At 41.9% G+C, this 13,512-nt stretch overlaps 1 protein-coding gene across 5 annotated transcripts in view; it reads left to right on the forward strand.

Annotated features, from left to right (window-relative positions):
- MAGI1 (membrane associated guanylate kinase, WW and PDZ domain containing 1) overlaps nucleotides 1–13,512 on the forward strand; it is a 413,627-nt gene that overhangs the window by 178,184 nt on the left and 221,931 nt on the right. For all 5 annotated transcript variants that reach the window (XM_083156031.1, XM_083156033.1, XM_083156032.1 and 2 more), the window contains exon 2: nucleotides 7,598–7,714. In XM_083156031.1, the coding sequence (XP_083012157.1) occupies nucleotides 7,598–7,714 (117 nt within the window). The remainder of the gene's footprint in view (nucleotides 1–7,597; nucleotides 7,715–13,512) is intronic.

Genomic DNA, 13,512 nt, shown 5'->3' on the forward strand with positions numbered 1-13,512 from the left:
AGCTTTGATATGGATGAGGATCCCGGGGAAGGAGGGGGGTTTAGGCACCAGTGGGAAATAAGGGTTAGGCTGCGGGGGGGGGGGGGTTAGGGTTAGGCTGTGGGAGGAGGGGTAGGTTTAGGCTTCAAGCAGGGAGGGTTTAAGGGGTAGGGGGAGTGAGTTAAGTCACTTATACTACACTAGCAAAAATAACCCGGGATTTTGCGCGAGGACACGCATCAACCAGTTTTGGGAGGAGATCGCCATTATTCAGAAATAGACCCATAATCACAGAGGCGGAACTACCATGGTTGCAGCAACAGCATTGCATCGGGACCCCTAATGACAAAGGTGCCCACTGCTGTGTGGCATATTGTGAATTTGAGTTTGGGTGGAGGGCAAGTTTTATTGTTTTTCCAACTGGGCTCACCACCCACAAGTTCCACCAATGCATACACATATCCGTTCCAAAAATGCATTGCCATAGTGATTATTTCCTTCACATCAATTCTATTCTTTAAACCACAGTATAAGAGATCTGTCTCCATCTACCCCCAAAACCTCTGAAGGGCTGTAAAAGTGAGTGGAAGCTGTTTACACATGCACAAAGCTATATAAAAATGACAAATTGTCATCTGACGAGTTATACTTTCAAGTTCCAGTAATCGCTGCACTTGAAATTCTGTTTGATGTGAAGCAGGTAACTCTTATGTTGCTTCGGGGCGAGAGAATTGTCAGGTGCCGTGCACAGGCGAATGGGTAGTGAGCAGCCTCTGCACTCGCCGGTAAGCAGGAGATTATTCTGTAAACTACCACCATTATACCACAAGATATTTAGGGATAAGTTCTTTAATGCTCCTCTTGAGTCCTCTCACTGAATAGACAGCGATATCTACATTCAGGGCTGAGACTCACCAGTGTCTTCCAGACAAATGAATTTAGATTAAAGGCTGCACACGTACCACAGAGAGATTTATTGAGTGAAACTGACTCAAATGACTCTCAGCCAATGGAGCTGTAAAAAGACCATTTATGATGAGCGTTATCATGCAAGGAAAGGAGCCAGGTTATTTCCCAAGAGGTGGATGGAAACAATAGAATTACAGTTCCGCCTATAACATAAATGTGGGGGGGGGTTATTGCAAGATTACAGCCAATCCCTTATTTGTAATGCAAAAATGTTCTTTAAAAAAAAGTGTTTATTATTAGTTACTGCTCAGTTCCCCTGAATATGCAGTTTATCATATATATATATATATATATATATATATATATATATATATATATATATATATATATATATATGATGTCATCACTGAAAGTAATTTTTGCAGGGACACTAATCTGTTTCAAACTTGCTTGATATGGAGAGAGACAGATTGGAGGTAGGAGCAGATAGGGACTGGGGGTGGGGCGGAGAGTTTGTGGGATAAAAACTGTTACAGCTCAAAGTGAAAGTACATTGAAGAAGCTGTTTTTTGGTCAGACTTTTATCCAGTATAGGATAATTATTAAGCCTGCTCAGAGCAAAACCTTCTGTGTTTGTGCATGTGTGAGAAAGAGATGTAGTTTCATTCTCTGCTGTGACAGTGTTTTGGAGACTCACAGACTCTAGATTTATATATATATATATATATATATATATATATATATATATATGTGTGGCAGATGTCCGGCACTCACACGAACCAAATGCAGCTGCTCCTGGTAGCCTTGCCAAATGATAAATATGCTCCACTTGCTCCAAACGGAGCTGCGGCCGGCACTCAAGGAGACTTGTAGAAATAAGTAGATGCGACCGCACATTGGTGTCGCATCTACTTATTTCTACAAGTCTCCTTGAGTGCCGGCCGCAGCTCCGTTTGGAGCAAGTGGAGCATATATATATATTTTTTTTCAACCGTTTTACCTTGTGGCGCACTAAACTAAATAAGATTTTATAATTGCCAAGGCACACCATGAGATCCCCACAGGGCAAAACACATTGGACCCCACAGGGAAAAACTAAACCTATTGGCCTCCATATAAAAAACAACCACAGTGGTCCCCACAGGTAACAAAAATTTAATACATAGGCTCTTTACATGAACAGAAGAGACCAGTAAATAACAGTTGGACTGGTGGTGGCTGTAAGCTGGTTTGGGCATCCCTAGATTTGGGGCGCACTTCAGAACAGCTCAAGGCACACTAGTGTGCCACGGCACAGTGGTTGAAAAACACTGATGTAGATGATAGACCATTCAGTATATAGTTCCCAAGAGTTGTACAATTCAGAGGCTGTTTATCATCTATCTATATCTATCTATATCTATCTATCTATATATATATATATATATATATATATATATATATATATATATATATATGTGTAGTGTCCGTGAGTCTCCAAAAACGCTGCCATCTGCTGTCAGAGAGTGAAACTACATCTCTTTATCACACATGCACAAACACAGAAGGTAGCAGACTAGCTAAATCTTATGTGCAACCGTCAATGCGGCAGGGAGTGAGGTCTGAGGGAGCAGGGCCCTGGTGCGGCAGGCGGGCACCGGAGAGCAGGATCCAGGGTAGCGGCGGGAGAATAGAAAAAATCCTATTCAAAAGATGCGCTCAGCCAATCAGCACCCACCCAGTCTTTTCATTAGGCCTTTTTCTATTCTCCCGCCACTCATCACTACCCTGCACCCTGCTCTCCTGCCGCTACCCCACCTACAGCTCCCCGGGTTACATGTGCTAAATCACATCCGATATATCACATGTAAAAAATCACACATCAAGTGCCAACTCTTATCAAGCTCTCCCGGGTGAGCTCAGGGGAAGTTGGTGCTGACTTGTACTTAGGACAGGTTGACCTAATGTACGGGGGCCATTCGATAAGGGACCGCATGCAGCCTCAGATGCTGTACCTTGTCCATTGGCTAGCCCGCGTATGATACATCACATGCCGTCACTTAGCATACAATCTCATTTTAGGGTTACCACCTCATCCCTTTAATTCCGGACACATATTAATTACACAGGTTCTGTGGCTGGCTGACTTCAAGACTCATTTCACCTGGTTTTAAACTGCCACAGAACCTGTGTAATTAATATGTCCGGAATTAAAGGGATGAGGTGGTAACCCTATCCCATTTACCGCTGCGGGATACGATGTCGCCTTATTACAGCAGTGACAATCTCTGGATCCGCACGGGTCCGCACATCAGGTTGGAAGCTGAAGTAAAAGACATACAATTTGACACTTTTCACACAATTTATTGGCCGGATTCATCAAAATCATGTGAAAATTACAGTTACCTAGGTGTAGATGTATGAAGCAGCGATAAAGGAGGAGAAGTGAGCCAGAGGAGAAGTGGCCCATGGCAACCAATCAGCACTGAAGTAACATCTATAATTTGCATAATATAACATTATACAGAGCAGCTGATTGGTTGCCATTGGCCACTTCTCCTCTGGCTCACTTCTCCTCCTTTATCGCTGCTTCATACATCTACCCCACAGTTACATAGTAGGCTGAATAAAGACATCCATCAAGTTCATTCAAGTTGGCTTTATGGCCCAAACCGCACTAGTACTGTATAGAGGCCTTTACACCTCTGGTGGAAGGTACGTGTTTTTCCTAATATTAACCAAGCTATCATTCTATCTACTGAAAAGTTCTAATATGCGTTTTACATTTCTCCTTCTATATAACACATACCAGAGTAAAATACATACATATGTGTTAAGCTGCGGCCCATTTCATGTTTCCTTTTGGTTGCACCAGTGAATCTGGCCGCAGTTTGCCCCCCTGAATAAATATATCACACTCACTGGATGTCTGACAGGCTATAGTGTTATTTTGGGCATTGCAGAGGGTAATTACAGGTTTTAAATTCAGCAAACACAGAAAATATGTATTCACCCAACAACATTGTCTTATTTCTGCGAGACATCAGTTTCACTCAATTACTCCCAGCGGAAAACATTTCCATAATTTGACACGCGTTCTACAATCTGAGGTCAGTTCCACAAGCCGCCTCCATTAAGGTCACCAATAATACAGTATTTCTCTAATGATATTACAGCACTCTGCTGATATGTATGCAGTAATCAAACTATAATAACACTCTCCTAGCATTTCCTTTCTTAAGAATCCGGCACCGTCTAACGATCTTGTGCTTCTTTTGCATGCATTACCTGTTTTTTGGATATTTTGTGATCTTTAATGAGGTTGCAGAGAGAACAGATCCATTCTTCCCGGGCTAATGCAGCATTGTAATAGCGATGCGTAGCAGGCCGTATAAAGGTGAACACAAGGAGAATCAGACTCTATTAATAAAGTAGATCTTTAATCCACATAAAAGCAGGGCTATTATTGAAGGCTTCTAAAGCTTTGTGCGGATCGCTTTCCACGCGGGGACGGAGGCCTGTTGGATGAGTCTTGTAATGAGCTATACTTTGACTTTTGTCAGTGGTCCCGATTGTACTCTACAGCGTGTATTAAAATAGAGTGTTCAGAGGCCAGTGGAAACTGTTTTTTTTTTTTTTTTTTAATTAGGGTACACGAAGATCTAAGAAACTGTAAGCCGCGTAAAAGTTCTTATTTTCTCTTTAAAGTTTCGTGTTTGGGAAAAACTTTCCGTGAACAATTGCCAAAGGTGCCAACATTTCAAATGTCCTTAGAGATACAATAATTGAAGTTGCAATCTTAAACTAAACGTAATGCAGGCTATAAGAAAATATGTTGGTAATTACGGTGTCTTCTTGGGGTGTGCCCGGCAGCCACAGGGATTCTGGTCTGCCCCCGGTGACTAGTGTTTGCAGGTTAATGTCGCACTGTAGCACCCAATGCCTGTCACTGATGATGAGACGGCAATTTTGTTAAAAACCGGTGCCGCCCTTTTCCCCTTGTGATGCCTCTGATTACAGGATCTACAGTATCTCACACTGGTCTCCTTTAAAACCAGTCTATGGGCCAGATGTATCAAATTACAAAAAGTGATAAAATGGAAAGTGATAAACAGCCAGCCAGTTGCTACCTGTCATGTTACAGACTGGTTTTGAAAAATGACAGATAGAAGCTGATTGGCTGGTTGTTTATCACTTTCCACTTGATCACTCAAGCTTGATCTGGCCCCATGTCACCTGACAAACAGGCAGAGCTGTTGTCGATGTCCCTCCCACTGCTTGTTATTGGTGCTTACACTAGGGAATGTGCATCAACAGCCAGTGTGTTTTTGCTATCCGTCTGTCTATCTATTGATAGATTTCTGAGTGCCGCCTTCCTTGTTACTGTATGTATATTGGGCTCCGATCTTAGAGGGGGAGGGGTCTTATTATCATGGACATCTATTCCCAGTGTAAATAAATGTGTCTAATATCTTCATAAGTCAAATGTCCGTTTTTATAGTGCTACATTGAAATAGCTTCTGTCTTAGACATATTTTATATTTTGGCGCTTTTTAGTTTATCATAAGATGTAAATGCAGTCGTTTTGATTTGCTGCTATTTATTTTGATATAACATGAAAAGCTCTACGCAATTCAAACTTATTTAAAATGTTCGGTATTGTTGCCAACAATGTAAATTATCTGGATTTAGATCTGGATAGTGATTTATAGTCAAATATGTTTATTGCAAAATATTTATAGAACTTTTTTTGTGTTTATTTGGTTGTATTTTTAAGTGTATTAAATAGTGTAATATGCGATGAATGCATTGCTAAGTTATAATTAGGATGCGATTAGTGATTAATTAGGTAGAATAGAATTTCCTTGCCTTATTAGTGTGAGTTATCAAAACTAGGGAGGCTTCATTTATGGCTTTCAGAAAGAACACGTATTTATGCTGTAATAAGTAGGGTTTTTTTATGATGGGACAGGGAATTATTAGCTGTACTGAATATTTTTTTACTTAATTTAAAAAATCAGTAGATGAAGTCATTTTCTCTAAATTACATTCACTGCGCTGGTGTCTCATCACCAACTCACCATTAGAAATGTACATAAATAACAAAAACATTACTCTGCGCTTATGTTTTACTATTTAATATGCTGAATTTGCAGAACATGGAATTGCATTTTTTTCTTGTTCCGCAACAATTTCAAACTTCCTCAGTGAACAATAACGTCCTCCATTTAAGCGTTTCTCTCTACGCGGTATATTCTAATTATAGAGTCATTTTTACCAGACCGTTTTAAAATAAGTCATTGTAAACCGGTTCTGTTGCATTCTACTGACTATTAAACTGGAAAACAGATGTAATTTTAATCAGAGAAAGTAAATAAATCACGAAAAAATGTAATAGGTGTACCTTTATCACCACCTATTTTTATATCGGGTGTCACGTTGATGTCTGAGTGTGGTAGGACAGTCTTGAAAATCCCTTTTTGCATGGTAAAAGATGTTCCAGTCCGTGGATATTCTCCCCAATAGTCACATTTTTGTCAGGCCTAATTATGCAAAGTGGATGGCGCTCTGTCTGACAGTTACCGTAGTAGTGCGAAGACTTTCCTCATACACATCGTAAATCTCTTAACTTCTCCAACACATTACTCTAGCATATGTTAAACTGTAATCTTAAAACAGTCTCCTCGCTCCACCAGCACTGTTCTTAATTACTGTATCATCATATTATATAAAAGGCTAAATTCTCCTCACCTTTTTGAGGCGAAGAACCGCCAGTGACAAATAGAGGCCACTCATCAAACCAAATTACTCCTTGACACAGTGTCACTTCCTGGATATGGACAGAGAGCTGTAAAGACAGAAATTGGAGGTAGGAGCAATCATTTTGACGGGCTTTTACCTAGTGTTACATAATACTCCTTTACAGCCATATTTGCACACGCAATGCTCCCCTATTTGTAAGTATACCCCCCTCCATATAATGGAATTCTCAGTCTCTAGGGTATTATGGGTAAAATGTTAGGGCTGGTTTAAGGGTTTGGGTTAAGGGTTATGCTAAGGGAGAGGTTTGGAAAGAGGGTTGAGTTAGATTTGTTAGGGTATTAGGACCACAAATTTTGGTATTAGGGTTAATGATTAGGGAAAGGGTGGGGATAGGGATGCTGTACATCCCGTTTTTTGTTGGATGGTTCCATATCCGGCCTACAGTATGTGCCCCAGCTCCCAGGAATAGTGGTGTAGAGATGTTTTAGTTGTCCCTGGCTCCAACCTACGGCAGCATTAGGAACCTGTATAAGGACACCTAATCACTGCAGGTGTTGCATACATTCAGATTGGAACTTACTGGTTTAGGGAAGAGAGAGGCCATATCGCCAGTGAAGACAGGTGCTCTATAACCAAAAATTTGGCTTTTCTCTGTGTAATAAAGTATAATAAATAGGCTTAATGATAACTACAGACAACCATTTAAACCGCAGTCTCATTATAAAAGAAAATTATTTTCTTTCATCCAGTAGTAGAAGAATTGTATACGTCATTGTTCCCTGTTGTGTTCTGTGTACTGGACAGGATAATACAACCTCTTGGCAATTGTGTGTTTGTCACTTTTGCCCAACAGGCATCTTCTTTAATAAACGGTCAACAGTCGTTTGACACCTGAATTGTTGTCCCGTTCCACAAATGAGATTACGGCCTGGAGTACTAATATGCTGTATTTTACGTTTATTATTAGGAAGCCGACTAAACAAGGACCTGCGGCACTACCTAAACCAGAGGTTCCAGAAAGCGTCTCCCGACCACGAACTGCAGCAAATCATTCGAGATAACCTTTACCGCCATGCAGTGCCTTGTGAGTAACGCGTCTTCAGATATTTACAACCGTTTTCATTGTTCATGGCGGCAAAATAACTGAGGTGTAATGGTTCTGGCAAATGGTCCTGCAGAGCTTGCAATTATATTGTGTTGAAGTATGCAAATGTGGTGTTGTCGTATATTAATATACTAGAAGTCACTTTGTCCAGAGGAATACTACTAGAATCATGAGCAGAGAAATCAGAATCATTTGTAGTAATCATGTATTGCTTGTAGACCCCATGCTAAGATTCCAGAATATTGTGTATCGGCACCTATTTCAGCAATTTGCTTTGCTATAATGTCATGTCTGCTGGGTGTGTTTGGGAAGAGCTGACTGATATCACATGTCTACTCCGTTACAAGCCTATCACAGGCATAGTACAAATATACATTATATACCGCACATTGACAGTGCACCTTCTTTTTCTGCAGTAGTATTTTATGTGACGCTACCGGTCTTGGTTAATACAGAATGAGAATCCCTTATCCAATAATGCTTGGGACCAGAAGCATTTTGGATAAAGGATTATTTTGTATTTCAGAATATTTTCATATTTCAATGAGGTATCTTGGGGTGTCTTGCATTTATGTTGTATAAACACATCAAACACATGAAATGCACACAAATATATTTTCTATGCTATCTCAGGCACTGAAGCTGAATGCCAATCAATAATTTTCTTGCACATATTTAGTGCCAGTTACATATCATGTTCCTAGTAGTGCCCGCTACATATCATGTCTACAGTAGTGCCCATTACATATCATGTCCCCAGTAGTGCCAGTTACATATCATGTCCGCAGTAGTGCCAGTTGCAGATGTCCCCAGTAATGCCAATTACATATGATGTCCTCTGTTGTGCCAGTAACATATCATGTCCCCAGAAGTGCCAGTAACATATCATGTCCCCAGTAGTGCCAGTAACAGATGTCCCCAGTAGTGCCAATTACATATCATGTCCCCAGTAATGCCAGGTACATATCATGTCCCCAGTAGGGCCAGGTACATATCATGTCCCTAGTAGTGCCAGGTACATATCATGTCCCCAGTAGTGCCAGGTACATATCATGCCCCCACTGGTGCCAGGTACATATCATGTCCCCAGTAGTGCCAGGTACATATCATGTCCCCAGTAGTGCCAGGTACATATCATGTCCCCAGTTGTGCCAGTTACATATCATGTCCCCAGTTGTGCCAGTTACATATCATGTCCCCAGTAGTGCCAGTTACAGATGTCCACAGTACAGTATGTGCCAGTTACAGATCATGTCCCCAGTAGTGTCAGTTACATATGTCCCCAGTAGTGCCAGTTACATATCATGTCCCCAGTAGTGCCAGTTACAGATCATGTCCCCAGTAGTGCCAGTTACAGATCACATCCCCAGTAGTGCCCGCTACATATCATGTCTACAGTAGTGCCCATTACATATCATGTCCCCAGTAGTGCCAGTTACATATCATGTCCGCAGTAGTGCCAGTTGCAGATGTCCCCAGTAATGCCAATTACATATGATGTCCTCTGTTGTGCCAGTAACATATCATGTCCCCAGAAGTGCCAGTTACATATTATGTCCGCAGTAGTGCCAGTAACAGATGTCCCCAGTAGTGCCAATTACATATCATTTCCCCAGTAATGCCAGGTACATATCATGTCCCTAGTAGTGCCAGGTACATATCATGTCCCTAGTAGTGCCAGGTACATATCATGTCCCCAGTAGTGCCAGGTACATATCATGCCCCCACTGGTGCCAGGTACATATCATGTCCCCAGTAGTGCCAGGTACATATCATGTCCCCAGTAGTGCCAGGTACATATCATGTCCCCAGTTGTGCCAGTTACATATCATGTCCCCAGTTGTGCCAGTTACATATCATGTCCCCAGTAGTGCCAGTTACAGATGTCCACAGTACAGTATGTGCCAGTTACAGATCATGTCCCCAGAAGTGCCAGTTACATATGTCCCCAGTAGTGCCAGTTACATATCATGTCCCCAGTAGTGCCAGTTACAGATCATGTCCCCAGTAGTGCCAGTTACAGATCACATCCCCAGTAGTGCCAGTTACAGATCACATCACCATTAATGCCACTTACATATCATGTCCCCAGTATTGCCAGTTACAGATGTCGCCAGTAGTGCTAGTTACATGTCATGTCCCCAGTAGTGCTAGTTACATATCACGTCGCCAGTAGTGACAATTACATATCATGTCCCCAGTAGTGCTAGTTACAGATCATGTCCCCAGTAGTGATAGTTACAGATGTCCCCAGTAGTGACAGTTACATATCATGTCCCCAGTAGTGCCAGTTACAGATGTCCCCAGTAGGTTTTTAGGGGGAAAAGGTAGATTTTGGAAACTGGTTTTCAGAATAATTTAGATAATTGATGTTTGGATAAGGGATAATCAACCTGTATGTGAATGTGTGATATTTTCTACTGTTGTGCAGTATTTTTTGTTATGGACCTTTTCTGATGAGATTTGGTTTAGTAAGTAAGGTGTAAAGGAAATTGAAAGGTGTCCTTACTTGTACAGTACCAGCGGTATGGTGAATTGTGTAGCCGTAAGTCTACCCCAGAGATGTGCCACAGTGAGCAATGTCCAGCACCAAGGGGGAAATTAAATAAAGAATAAAAAAAAATTGTAATTATAAGGAGCGCATAATATCATACACCAGACTATATCATTCATTAGAAAACTATAGGTTTTTGCATTTTATAACACCCACTTATGCCAATCACCATTCCCTCAATCCTACAGCCAAGCACAAGCACTAGACAGCACAACCATTAGATCATCCACAGCCACAAAGTGGCAAAATAATTGTGTACAGTGGAACAATGCAGTGTGTGGGTGTTGGAAGTGCAGATCAGGCCTCATTGCTGATGTTGGCCCACCAGAAATCTTCCCTGCTGCCCCTATGGCCAATCCACCCCTGCTGACTGGTGTGCTGTTAGGAGTTTGAATGATGCATTTTATATTGAATTGAGTCAGCCTTGTGCTGCCCCCTGCTGTACAATACAGCAACTAGTCGATGGTGAGCCCACAATTTCCATTTCCCTCCCACCTGTAATATGCTACGAACTAGTAATTTAAACATTTTGTGTTGGGGTCATGATGCTGACAGTGCGACACATTGGGTAGGATTGCCCACTGTGTAACTCTCCTGGAGGAACATAACCGAAAGATAGAGTGTTGACAATTATGCTTTTACACTGTATATTCATAATGTCATAAAGTAGTTTATAGCAAAATGCAGGAATTTCATAGGCAAACCCTAGAAAAGAATGTTTTAGAAAAACACCTTGTGCTAAAAGTATGGGCCCTTGAGTTGCAATGTTCTGGCAATTTTGTAGCAGTATTTACATGGCACTTTAATGGGAAAAAAAATTGCTTCTTTAAAACCCACGGTAAAATCTTTGAAAAATTTGCTCTTTTAGCATATTGAAGGCTATTCTGAAGGCTACTGCATTTGGCCTCTAGTCTGTATCTTTACTTACAGCCACTGGAGGGCGGCATTTCGGAGCAGATCCCCCCTCCTTTGATGGACACCCCCCCCCCCCACGAGGTCCAACTCACACAAGCTCACACCAATCCGCCCAACCCCCCCCCCCCCCCCCCCCAACTCGGGGGCGGCGGCCACTTCACACACACACCCGGACTCTGCCGTCGCATCACTTCTCACACACTCTCTCTCTTTCTCCCTCTCTTTCTCTCTCTCTCTTCCTGACACAAGAATCAGACGAGGAAGGCGGAAGTGAGTTGCTACTTTTGGTCGTGAAGGCTGGAACTGAACCACAAGTACAAAAGTCCCTCTAACTCCTCTTGTTCTAACTTACAAGTTCAAACAATGATAATTTCCTATCACGTCGTTCAGCCAAGCCGCACTTAGCCTTTGTGTCCCATCCATCATGTACCTTTCTACCGAGAGTAGACGTAGACGCTTCATAAAATGATGGACGTGTTACATATTGTTCTGTGCTAAACAAGGACAATAGCCGTTTGATTTAATATCCTTTTATTTTATTTTTTTAAATCTTTACAGGACTACAGGACTGTGTCTCTGATATTCCATAAAAAAATAAAACGTCGATAGTAAATTCATCACATCCTGTGGCAGGTGACCAAAACCCCAACCACCCCGCCACATGTCGTCCCACAACCAATGTCTGCTTTCCTCAAGTCCTTGTAACAAACAAATCACAAGTAGTGGGACCTCTCTGAATTTATTATGCAGATTTATTATGTACCCGCTGGGAAAAAAGACTTGAGTATTATTACTGAGACGGTGAATTAGGACAGAGGAGTCTGAGTGATGTACGGTCCCAAGGAAATTTATCTCCCTCGTAACTGCTGCTTAAATTGAGAAACGGAGGAAGTGTGGCTTGGACTTGGTACAGCCTGTACAGGATGATTTGTAAGAGAATAAAGAGGGCTCTTCTTAGAGGGGTCGAACATAAAATTTGAATGTACATTTTTAATACAGTGAACAAATGTTATTGTGTCTCTGCATTATGCCGCGTTGCAGTAAACCTATGGTTAAAGGATGGTTCTGCCTTGTATTGTATCTGTTCCACTTCCCTCATATAACCATTATTAGCTGGTATGGGTACATCCCCAATGCAGCATTGTATTTTACTTGTACCGGTTCCACACGGAGCTCTGACTCAGGATATTGCTGTGGCAACCTGGCTCCTGGTTTGATGTGAAAGGGTCAACTCGAGTTGTATTACCTGGGAATTCGACCCTGGTCATGACCACCAGAGTTGAGCCCGGCCTTGACCCAGGTAGCCTGCAGTATGAATGGTGCCCCCAGATCACTTTAAAAGAACACAGAGAGCTGTAAAAGGGACTACTCCGCAATAAACCAAGACCAGGCTACAGCGAGAACATGGTTTCCAGCACGTGTGACGTGGCTTGAAACCGTATTCAATCATACCTTCCCTCTCAGCATGGAGGCTATAAGTTATTTTAACTAATTAATGGAAGTGAAACGTTCTGTTCTTTTCATGAAGCCATCTGCTTGTTTTCCCCCACATTAATGATATCAATGTATCAGAACAAGGGCTATGTGCTAGGTTATATTACTATTACTTTATCCCCCCCATAATGCAGAGGCGAACACACAGCAGTGATTCCAGTGTGAGCAGGATGACTGTGGCAGATTGGACAACCTTATTGCCTTCCTAATTGCACACATTAAAAATACATGTCGGACAGCTATAAATTACTGATCGTATAAGGTGTGCAGGCTGGAAACCAATAAAACAAATGAATCTTAAAGAAAAGCGATATCTTATTTATAAAGGCTTATTTCCCCTTTTATTGGGCAGTAAAGCATATGGGCAGGAATCTGTTGGATTAACCGGCACGGTTTGTCTTCTACATTCGTAATAACGCTGCCTATTAAGTCACTAGCAATCAATTCATGACTGATATTCATGAGTCCTGGGGAGTATGATCAAACCTACCATCCACAGAGTAAGTGGGGGGGATTCAATACTCCGCAATGGTATACTGCAGCCAACAACCTCGCCTAAACGCCTTCCCGCTACAGAGGTCGGGGGTAATATTGGGCTACTGTAATGCTGGAGGATGTGTGCAGCTAAATATCACAGTGACACATTGCCGTGAATTAACTTTCCCAAGAAGAGTACTACTCGTCTACATATGAAGCCTTCCCAATAGGAGATTGTGGAGGGGGAGGGCCAAGTAGCAAGGGGTGGGGCAATGCCGTTCACTGAATCATGGCTCCTCCTCCCCTGTCCATTGACTGCACTCTCAGAGATTTTGAT

The sequence above is a fragment of the Crinia signifera genome, chromosome 8, assembly GCF_055691185.1.
Source record: "Crinia signifera chromosome 8, ASM5569118v1, whole genome shotgun sequence".
NCBI classification, from domain to species: Eukaryota; Metazoa; Chordata; class Amphibia; order Anura; family Myobatrachidae; genus Crinia; species Crinia signifera.